Here is a 12110-nt window from a genome sequence, read left to right as displayed (position 1 = left end):
CTAAAAGATGCCTATATAACTCACTTACCGAGCAAGGCAAATGCAGATGAGTGGATGCTCTTGCTAAGTCCAAGACAAAACACAAAAATGCAACATCTCTCTCTGAAAGAGTTCTCAAATCAATATCAAACACCACTGCTGGGTCAGCCTGGATGACATCACTCCTTGTCACCTGCCTTCAGTTCTCAGGCTAACAGAAACTAACATCTCTGTGTTAAAAATACATATCTCTCAGATGTGCAGCTGATAGGAAGTCATAAAGCAATACAACAGTTTACATTTTATACCTAGTAATTACCTTTCTCCAACATAATAGAAAGAAACGTCTAGACCTAGACATCCTGTATCCTTGCTGTATTAACTAACTTTTATACCACATCGTAAAGCATTTAATTTCAACTTATTTTCTTGACATTTTGTAAGTTAATCTTCTATGTTCCAGCAAGGTATGATGTGGTTACATTCTTGAAGCTCAGTACATCACATAGTTTTGTATAAATCATATCAATATTCAAAAATTACAGATTTATTTACAAAATTCCAGATAGCTGGGCTGGCAGTGTTACAACCCCTCCCCCCGAAGACTCAAGCTATTTTTTCAAGTGACCCTTGAGAAACATTCCTGGAGAGGGTTGAGCCTATCTGGGAATACCTTACCTAACTCCCTGCCTTGAGAGTCCTTTGGCACTGGCATTGCTAACCCCACTGCTGTGCTGCACTGTCTATCATATACTTGCATCCTTAGGCTCCACCTTAGTAACTTGACATTTTGCTGGCTGGCTTGATGTAGCCATGTTAAGGGATTGTGGTCTGTAACTACAGTGAATTTCATTCCATACAGATAAGGATGAGGTTTCTGCAGTGCCCACACTATGGCTAGGCATTCCCTTTCTACAGCTGCATAACATTCCTCCGTGGGTTGGAGCCTATGACTGAGATATACCACTTGGTGCTCTTCTCCCTCTTAGGAAACCTGGCTAAGTACAGCTCCCACCCCATGGTTTGAAGCATCCACCTGCACAACAAATTCTTTGCTGTAATCTGGACTGGCTAACATCGGGGGTTCTCCCAAAGCTCTTTTAAGCTTCTGTATGCCTGCCCACATGCTGGAGTCCACACTACCTCATGTGGCTTGTTTTTCCTTGTTAGGTCTGTGAAAGGAACAGTTATGGTATTATAACTGTCTATGAACGTAATGTAGTACCTTGCTATCCCTATGAATGCCCTCACCTGCTTTTTGGCAACAGGGGCAGGCCATGCCAGAATGGCTTCCACTTTGGCAGGTTCTGGTCTGATCTTACCACTCCCCACTGTATGTTCCAGACAAGAGACCTATGCCACAACCACCTGACATTTTCTGGGCTTAATGGTCAGCCCTGCTCTCTGTAATGTGACCAGCACCTCCATGGCATGCTGAAAGTGTTCTTGCCAGGAATGGCTGTAGATGGCAATATCATCTAGGTAAGCAAGGGCAAAATCTCAGGCTCCTGCTATGATATGATCAACCAGCCTCTGGAAAGTTGGTGGTGCATTTATCATCCCAAAGTGCATCTTTGTGAACTCATATAAGCCAAAAGGAATCTCAAAGGCTGACCTCTCTCTAGCACTGGGAGTCAAGGACATCTGCCAGTAGCCCTTGGTAAGATCAGTAGTGGTAAGTTACTTAGCCCCACCCAGCTGTTCTAGGGCTTCATCAGTCTTAGGCATGGGGTAAGCATCTGACTCTGTGTGACTATTTAATTTCCTGTAGTCCACACAGAACCTGGTGCTGCCATCCTTCTTTGGTACCAGCACCACTGGGGAGGCCCAGGGACTGCTGGACTCCTGAATTACCCCTAGTACCAGCATTTCTTGTATCTCCTCCCTCAGAGTCTGTTTGACACTCCCAGGCACCCTATAAGGGGCCTGCTTAATAGGCCTTTGGGGTCCTGTATCCACATGGTGCTGCATCAGGTGGGTGCACCCTGGTTTCCCAGTGAACATGTCCCCAAACTCCTGTAATGCTGCTCGGGTTTCCTCAAGCCTGGGTAGGGGATAACTGCTGGGATAGTGCTACTCATTCCACTGAGGTGTCAGTTTGAGCCTCACTGAGGGATCAGTCACCAGATCCCCCTCAGACTCCTCCTGCCATCCACTGCAAATACTGAGCACAAGAGCCTCCCTATCATGGTAAGGTTTCATCATGTTAACATGGTATACTCTGTGCCCCCGCCTCCTGCCTAGCAGTTCTACCATGTAGTTAAAATCGCTGACCTTCCTTGCCACCTTGTAGTGCTCCTCCCAAGCTGCCTTCAGCTTGTTGTGTCTGACAGGAATGAGAACCATTAACTTCTGCCCTACAGCATACTCTCTAGCTCAAGCATTCCTGTCATACCAGAACTTTTCTGCTGTTGGGCTTCTCCCCAGTTCTCCTGGGCCAAGCCAATGAGTTCCATGAGCCTTGTTCTGAGGTTTAGGACATATGCCACAACAGACCCATTGTGGGATTCACACTCCCCTTCCCACTCATCTCGAATCAAATCTAGAAGGCCCCTCACCCTATACCCATACAACAACTCACAGTGTGAAAAACCTGTGGATTCCTGGGGCAACTCTCTGTAAGCAAACAACAAGTGGGAAAAATATTTGTCCCACTCCCTCCTAAACTGGTCTGCAAATGCACGTAGCATCATCTTGAGTGTATAGTTTAACATCTCAACAAGGCCATTAGTTTGGGGATGGTAGAGGGTAGTCTTTAGGTGCTTCACCCCACAGTACTTCCACAGACAGGCCAACAGGTCTGACATGAAACTGGCACCTATTTCAGTCAGTATTTCTTTTGGAAAACCTACCCTGCCAAAAATCTCTAACAAAGCATTTGCCACCTTTTCTGCCTCAGTGGAGGACAGAGCCTCTGTCTCAGGGTATCTGGTAGTATAATCTATTACCGCTAGGATATACTTTTTCCCTGAGGAACATGGGGTACTCAGAGGCCCCACAATATCCATAGCTACCCTCTGAAATGGGTCTTCAACCACAGGCAAAGGCATCAAAGGAGCTTTCACCTTGGCCTGCCTTGCCTACCTTTTGGCAATTCTCATAGGTCCTGCAGTACCCTGTTACATCTCTGCAAATCCCAAGCCAATAGAAGTACTGAAGAATACGTCTTTTTGTATGCTTTATGCCCATATGACGTACGAAGGGAATATCATGGGCTATGGCTAGAAGTGCCAGATGGTATGCTCTGGGCACTACCAACTGCTGTATTCTCTCACCCTCTAGCCCTTCCTCAAGGGTCCACTCTCTATACAGTACCCCTTTGTCTCAGTATACATATTCCCCCTTCCCTTGAGAATCAGGTGCCTTACTAGCTACCTCCCTCAGGCATTGTAATGTAGGGTCTGAGAGCTGAGCCTGTCTCAACTCTCTCTTTGTTACCCCTCCCAGCTTCCCTTCCACAGGAAGTCTGTCATCCTCTGAAAATGGTGTATCACTGTCAGCCTGGGTACTACTACTACTCACCACTGCCCTTGCAGTTACTCTGTCCAAGGGAACATCAGTAACCACAAGCAGCTGTGGCTCACCTTCAGTCTCACTGCTACAAGGTAGCTCTCTCCCTGAAATAACCACCTCACCAGTCCTAGCTACAAGTGTGTGGTCTGGGTCTCACCCAGGCTACCAGACCCACATGCTTGTCTCTAAGCCTGACTGCATGTAACTGCATGCACACAGGGTACTGCATTATCAAAATCATTCTCTAGCAGGACATCTCCAGGGAATATCCTCAAACACACCTACTTGCTTGCTTCCTTTTCCACCCTCCCAGTCAAGGTGAAAGCTAGCAAAAGGGATTTGGAATGGAGTCTCTCCTAAAGCTCTGACTGGAGTAGACTGCCCAAGCAAGTAGTGCTCCTCTATAACTATTGCAGGCTTCACAATAGTTAGATCAGAGGCTGTCTCTCTCTTAGCAATGGCCTATTTCCCATTCACTATGATAGGATATAACCTCTTGTGGTAGTTTGGTACCCTTGTTGTCTTGAGACAACGTATTGCTGGAATTTTGTCATTACCACTTACTGGCTCTCCCACCTTTTATTCCCCACATTGCCTCTGTGGACATCTATATGCTACATAGCCCCACTGGTTGCATTTAAAACATTTAATCCTTGGTCCTGGATGTGTACCTGGACCAGTGGCTTCCATTGCTACTGGCGGACTCTGTTGGGGTAGTCTGGACTACCCACTGTGGGTTCCCTTCGACCCATGAGCAGCACTGGGTGTCCTTTCCCTGTGCAGTGATGCCCTGCTCACTAGGTATAGGTCTCCCTTCCTCCACAACTCATCTGCAGTAGTGCATTGTCTATCAGCTAACCAGATTCTCATGTCCTCAGGCAAAGTGCTAAGGGCTTGTTCCCTCACCTAAAGATCTGTCAGCTCTTCAAAAGTGGTGACCTGACATCCACTCACCCAACTATGAAAATAAGTGCTTAGTTCAGCAACATTTTCACACACACTTTCATCTGCCTTTTGTCTATGCTCACACATTGTTTTCCTATAAGCTTCAGGTGTTAACTTAAAACATTCTAAAAGACAGTTCTTTACAACATTATAATTTAAACAGTTGTTATCAGACAGTTTAGAAATTACAGTTACCGGTTTACTATGGAGTAAGGGGGGTCAGAAGCTCTACCCAGAGCCCTCGGTTAACATTATACTGTTTACATACCCTAAAAAACATATGAATGAAACTATCAAAATTATCCCCCCCTGTAAATTGTGGAAAATATTTACTAACCTTTGTTGGGTCTGGGGTTCAGTTACTCCTTTCCCCATTACCTCCATGACTCTGGTGAAGAGTCAGCATCTCTTTTTCATGTTGCCTCTACCTCTCCTTCTCCTCAGCTTCCAGGTGTTGCAGTTTCTCATTTTCCTCAACCTTCAGATGTTGCAGTTTCTTCTTTTTCCTCAGTCTCTAGCTGTCTCAGTTTCTCTGCTACCTCTATTTCCAAATGCTTGGCCTCCAGCTCAAGTCTCTTTAACTCCAGACATATTTTTAAGTCATCTGTGGAAAGGCTGAGCTGTCCATTTTCTGAGAGTTGTACATCTCCGTAGCCAGTCAGATTGTCTTCCTGGTTGGTATTATGTGATGCAGCTGTGACTAAAGCTGCAATCATGTCTGCTTTAGTCAGGTTGGCATGCACCAATCCTTTAGCTGGCACATCTCAGCCAACTGGCTCCTTGTCAGTTTGCATTACTCCTCTGCTGACATGCTTGCCTGCTCTCCCTGACTAACTAAGCTAACAAAAAAATAAAACAATTGTGATATGAACTCTGAATGTTCACTTAGTGGCTGATTGACAGTATAAACACCTTCAGTGACCACTGTACACAGGCTACAGGTATTCAATATCCCCCCACTACCACCAATTAATAAGTGACACCCCTGCACAGGCCCAGTAATCAAAGAGCCTCAATCTTCACCACGGGCAACAGTGAGGGACATAATGGGAGGATGACAAGTACACACACAGTAAAGTACAATTTCCCTTAAGAGCACACAGAGATCACAATCAATCTGGGGCTGGTTTCTCGCTCTTTCACCAGATCCCCAATAAGACTCCCCACTGGCACAGCTATAGGGTTAAGATCTCAGCTGAGGGATCAGACCAAGACCTCTAGCACCCTCTCTGTCCAACCACTGCTTCATATCCCTGCCCAAGTAGCTGACACACACTATGAGATTTGATTTATATGCAAACACGCACACACATCTGGAGAAGGCTGGCACAGCTTTACTAGCTATAACACCTTCTGACCAGACTGTAAGGTCATTATCACTGCCACCAACCCCTCCTTATCAGCTACTAGACAGCCTTTACAAAGGGTGACTGATCCTACTGTGTAATATTACTATTATCCAAATGGTAAGTGTGACCAAGCGCAAGGCTATTTAGGAGTGGCCTGTACAGTGTCACTAAATACATATGCAAGTAATCTAAGAACTTACATATGCCTCACAAATATCATCCACAAAGATAGGTTTAAATATATTTAATAATAAATAATAAAAGAACAAGACAATACTCAGTCAACACAGTAACTATAGAGTTCAGAATCACAGGAAATATTTTAAAACAGCATTGCAGGACAGTCTCAAATAAATACAGAAAACATCTAAACTAATATTTACTATATTCCTATCTATATCTAAAAGATACCATGCCATAAATAACTTACTTACAGAGCAAAGCAAATGCAGATAAGTGGATGTTCTTTCTAGGTCCAAGACAAAACACAAAAATGCAAAGTCTCTCTCTGAGAGAGTTCTCAAATCAATATCAAACACCAGTGCTGGGTCAGCCTAGATGACATCACTCATTTGCCTTCAGTTCCCAGGCCAACAGAAACTAACATCTCTGTGTTAAAAATACATATCTCTCAGATGTGCAGCTGCTAGGAAGTCATAAGGCAATACAACAGTTTACATTTTAAACCTAGTAATTACTTTTCTCCATGACAATAGAAAAAAACTTCTAGTTCAAGCATCCTGTCTCCTTGCTGCATTAAGTAACTTTTATAGCACATCGTAAAGCACTTAATTTCAACTTATTTTCTTGAAGTTTTGTAAGTTAATCTTCTATGTTACATCAGGGTATGCTGTGGTTACATTCTTGAAGCTCAGTACATCACATAAAGTTCTGTATAAATCATATCAATATTTACAAATGACATAGATTTATTTACACAATTCCAGGTAGCTGGGCTGGCAGTGTCACATCCACATATACTTATTTGTTGCATAACAGCGCCGTGTAAATTAAATACATTTACTATAATAAACACATAGGACAAACAATTCAAATGTATTCATTCTTCAAATGTTCAAAACTGCACACAACTATTATTAGTCTAATTAAATACTGAATTAAGTATCTGTGGCAGACAAACATCTATTAATAAGGCTTCCTCATTTATTCAGCCATAATGAGTACTTAACAGTGTATTTGATCTTAAGAAGGAGTGGTGATTGTTCTGCTGAACCACAGGTGTTCAAATTGTAGGCACCATGATTCCAAAATAATGATTTTCTCAGAATTTGTTGACAAAAAATGGAAAGCTTGACCTTTTATGGAAAAACAGAGTATGTGACTTTTTTCTGAGTAATCACAACCTGAAAAATGATTGTACTGTCTCATAGAAAAGGAAGTAGTAGGAAACAGAAGCCCCAAAGGTGATATGGGGGTTCACCTTGACATAACTCACTAATTTCAGACAAATATTCATTTGCAGCACCACACAATAAGAAATCCAAAATGCGAATAAAACCACCAGCTAGTTTACCAACAGCAAAATGTGTTTAATAAAATGCTCTTTTTTGTAGACTACTAACTTGTAGTTTGTTCATTTCAGACATAACTTGTCATGCTATTTGGGCAATCCCTTTAGGAGCTTTGATTGTAATGTGTACTGCAGACTGTTTTAAACAGCAGCATATTTACTTCACAGCTTCTGGTCATGCTCTTACTTTGATTTAAACTACTTATGTGACTATTACTGGAACTTGTATGAATTACTAAAGGTTATAGTTAATTTCATATTACTAACTGCAGCGTCATACTTAGACTTTAAAAGTACAGACTGCGGTATGCTATAAGAATTCTATTTTTCCTAGTAAGGGATTAAATCCATGCTATAAAATGTCACTTTTGAGTTGCAGTAAACACTACACATTAACATAGACTGTGCATTTGTTATATAAATAATCCTACTGTGCCCCAGATGTCCATGTTCTGTAAGCCCCTTACATTTGCCTTGCATGCCTCATGCTGCTTACGATGATAGGAAGCACAGCAATGGGGTTCCTTTCCACTGTATGCCGCAATTTGCAGTTTCAATGCTGAGAGGCATTTACAAAGAACAGCCCTTTGTGTTAGGTTCCTTCCAGTTTTCACTATCACTTTTAGACTAGCATGACCTCCCACACATTGTAGTCCAAACTAAATACATGAACAATAAAGTGCAATATTGGAGTAACTCATTTGCAGAAGTGAGGGTTATAGTCTTTAAAAGTAGCACAGGTGCTTTTATTTTAGCTTAATCTTTTAATATACCTAAAAAGCTTGTTTCTCAGCTGAGAGGTGCACGCACACACACGCACGCACGCACACACACACACACACACACACACACACACACACACACACACACACACACATGCAAAGCAACCATTTGTATTGTCTGCTTCCTAGTTTTTGCCCTCATTCTAGTTGCTAAATATCCCCAAAAAACATGATCCCACTGATCCCACTAAACACATTACATTCTTTGGGGTATGACACCCTCAGTCTAACCTTTGAGACACAGAAATACCAGTCAAGTTATTTAAAAGTCACAGAGTTGACAGTCTGCTTTGGAATTTCATTCTTTTAATGACAATTCCCTATCAGCAAAGGTTTATTTATCTGCTAGCAAATGCCCATTTCAATAAATGTATACTTATCTAATTTAGTATGCATTGTATCGCACAATGTGTTTGATTTTCTTGAGCTTTTATCAGCTACAAAGCTAGTTTGTAAATAAGACAGATGATATCCTCTTGAACCAATTATAAAATGCAAGACTTCTATCAGACTTGACCATTTGAGTACTACATAAATTTAAATATGCGTCCATTGTTCCAGAGTTTATCTGCATTCTTTTTAACTACATATATTCACTGCATTTTTATATTAAAGGCATTTAACCTCATGACCACAGTGTCAACTGAATGACTTTCCAGCCACCTTTCCAGTGCCCTGCAATGATATACTTGCCACTAGCTGATGCCAGATGTTACTAGCTGGCATATGCTTTGTTTATTGTCAATTGCACTGAGTGGTAAATGTTATAATTATGCATGTTTTCTTACGTTTTCACATCCCTGTAATATCCCACAATGTATACAGTTAGCTTTCCGAAAGACTAGAGTAATCCCCTCACATGGTGGGGTATACCTTTTCATGATGTGAGAGGTAGCAGCTGATCACTTCATTTTGTCATCCATCAACAGCCGTCTGAACCAGGGTACAGTAATTAAGCCATAATCATCACTGTCACAGAGAAGAGGAAAATCAATAACCAGTCTGACAGCCTGTTTCACTACATTCTTCATTAAGTGCTGCACACGCTGCGAGAGAAAGTTCAAGAAATAGGACAATATAGTTATACATTGTTAAAGATCATAAATCATTTTACAGGAATTGTATAAGGTTTAATGATGTATGCAGATATGTTTTTTTGTTGTCATATGGCATTCTTTCAGCATTTTAAATGGATGCTGCACCAGTCATTGCGTTGTTAATGATCAGCTGTCCCACTTATTTCCTTAAGTAGTCGGTGCACCGTTTGTTGCATTACTTATGATCTGCTGTGCCACTTATTACCTTAGGCATTTGGTCTACTAGATGTTGCTTTACTTATGATCTGCTGTCTCACTTATTTCCTTAGGTATTTGGTGCACCAGTTGTTGCATTGCTAATGATCTGTTGTCCCATTTATTTCCTTAGGTAGTTGGCGAGTGGAGGTTCAGTCGAATCCATTGTGATATCTTTGTAACTCTAGATGTCATGATGTGTACGGCAAGCATCCTTAATCTCTGTGCCATCAGTATTGACAGGTAAGAACTTTGTAACGTTTGACCCACAGTTTAGCATAAGTCAGTGCTTGTCATTATATGTTGTTTTGAAAGTCCTCAAAAACTGTTACATGCATGTCTGTTTATGTCAACATTCATGTACCAAGTTAATCTATGTGGCAATATAATATTTAGATATTGTACTATTTTTCCCTCCTCCCCTGGTATAAATTATATGTCCATATAATTCAAATAGTTTAGAAGGACTATGTGTTCCTTTGGTAAATGCTAAAAATACTCAAATGATCTTAACAGTTTCAGTCCAACTAATTTGCACATAATGGTGTAAAATCTGTATTCAAACTAAAGTTGTTAATTTAATTTATTGCATTATAAGATTCCTCATATGACAGTACTGACGTATTCATCGGTGAATAAGAAATTACACCTAATGTACCTTTTATTTGTGGATTGTTTGTGTTTTCAACAGCATGCGTCAGTGGTATATCCAAATATCAAACAAAATAGCAGAGATTTGCTAAAACATGTAGAGCCGGATTCATGAAGGCTTGCACAAAGTTTTAGAGTAGAGTAAGACTCCATGCAGCCAACATGTCCGCCGAGCAATCCAGGAACAGCTGGTAGGGGCGTGCAACTGATTTCTCCAAACTAGTCCTACACGGACAGGGCTGGGATATGCAAATTACCTCAATTGCAGGCGAAAGCCATGCAAATGAGGTAAATTTGCGATCCAGGAAACCCGAACATGTCCGAGTAGGAGTAGTGTTATGTGCAGAAATGTACTCAGTTGATAACTATGTATGGTTCTGCAAATAGCAAAACGGAGCCGTGTCAGTTGGTAAAAAGTATGCATTCACAGGAGGAAGCATGCCAATGGCCAAAAATACGGCCATTGGCAACAGGAAGTGATGCAAATTAAAAATAAAATAACTTTTTTTTTATCCCGATCACCGGGGTTTAACCGTAGCGCAGCACCGCGCAAACGCGCTGCGCCCTAAAAAGCAGAAAATTAATAATTAAGATCCACAAATGTGGATTTTATAGCTAAAATGAATTTACAATAACAGGGAATGGCAGGCTAAAGACAACATGGCCACCAAGTAGAGGTTGCTAAGGGGGGAAGCTCAGTCTAAGAGATGTAACTAAGCATTAGTAGGCAATCCTATGCAAATGAGAGTTAGGATAGTGAATCGCAAGTTTACATAGCAAATGAGCACAGTCAGTGGAGTGTAGGAGTAGGATAAGGGGATTAACAGAGTAGAAGATAGGTGACATCACGAGGGGGGTATGTATGAAAGGAGTGAAGCTCATTGGAGCAGAGTGACATGTGTCAGCTTACATTTACATAATAGTGAAAGAGGTGTGTCAACAGGTAGGCCAGGTAAAGTCAAGAAATTGAAGGTGTATGCCGTGGATAACACCAAAGTTTCTTGCTGAGCGTGCATGCGCGCGTGTGACGCCAGTAAACCTGAGTAAGACAGTGTGTGTGAGTGTAAGCGTGTGTGCACGTGTGTAGGCTTGAGTAAGCATATGTAAGGCTGTGTAAACAGTTGTAAGTGCGTTTGCGCCGGTGTGCGTGCGTTTTAAGAAGAATAAGCAAGCTTTAGTCCATGTAAGCATGTGTGCGTGCGTGTTAGCTGCTGTGCACGTGTTTGCGCTTGTGTGCGTGGCGCTCCCCCCAGTAACAGAAACAGTAAGAAAAAGGAAGCACACCAAATAGTGGAAGTTACCAGGGAGTACTAGCAGAGCTAGCAGGTGAAAACAATCAGAATCAGGCAATTACCCAGGCAGAACACTAGCCAGCCCAGCAGTTAAAACTCTGCAAACAACAGTCCATTATGTTTCCCTCAAGAGACACTGCAACACTGCAGTAAGCTAATAGAAGTGAAAACTGAAAAGGCTTCACTGAGACAAAAAATGTTAGGGGCTGCCATTGCTGTTATAAGGCGACATATGCAACATGCTGAGGGTGGTGATAATGCAAATGCTGCTGGACAACCCACAGTGAGGAGACAGAGAAGAGTGTACAGGCCCAGGGTTACCTACCAGGGGCTACATGAGCTGGAGATAGTAGAGCGCTATAGCGTGGACAGAGACCCCTTGCAGCAAATTGTTGAGCTGTGCAAGCCACGCCTCACACACAGAACCAACAGAGGGGAACCCATCCCAGTGGAAACTAAGGTATGTGTTGGCCTAAGAATATTAGCAACAGGTACCTTCCGGAGACCAACTGGTGATATGATGGGGATATCACAGGCATCAGCATCCAGGGTACTGCACCAGTTCCTGGATGCCATGTCAGCACATGTCAGTGATTATGTATATTTACCCAATTCCCATGAGGTATTGGCCAGCAATATGCGTCAATCCAGCAAATAGTGGAATACCCTGAGGTAGTGGGTGCAATAGACTGCACGCACATACGCATCAAAGCACCAGCCAGTGAGCGGGTTAGGGTCTACTTCTGCTTCCCCTCCATCAACTGCCAGGTCATGTG

At 42.3% G+C, this 12110-nt stretch overlaps 1 protein-coding gene across 1 annotated transcript in view; it reads left to right on the top strand.

The window, feature by feature from the left end:
- The window catches only part of DRD2 (dopamine receptor D2), a 1643650-nt gene that overhangs the window by 1159060 nt on the left and 472480 nt on the right, over positions 1-12110 (top strand). The window contains exon 4 of the mRNA XM_044081065.1: positions 9525-9634. Within this exon, the coding sequence (XP_043937000.1) occupies positions 9525-9634 (110 nt within the window). The remainder of the gene's footprint in view (positions 1-9524; positions 9635-12110) is intronic.

The sequence above is a fragment of the Protopterus annectens genome, chromosome 8.part0, assembly GCF_019279795.1.
Source record: "Protopterus annectens isolate FY-2018-M chromosome 8.part0, PAN1.0, whole genome shotgun sequence".
NCBI classification, from domain to species: Eukaryota; Metazoa; Chordata; order Ceratodontiformes; family Protopteridae; genus Protopterus; species Protopterus annectens.
Note: the sequence above shows the minus strand (reverse complement) of the source record. Positions and strands in the feature narration are given on the sequence as shown.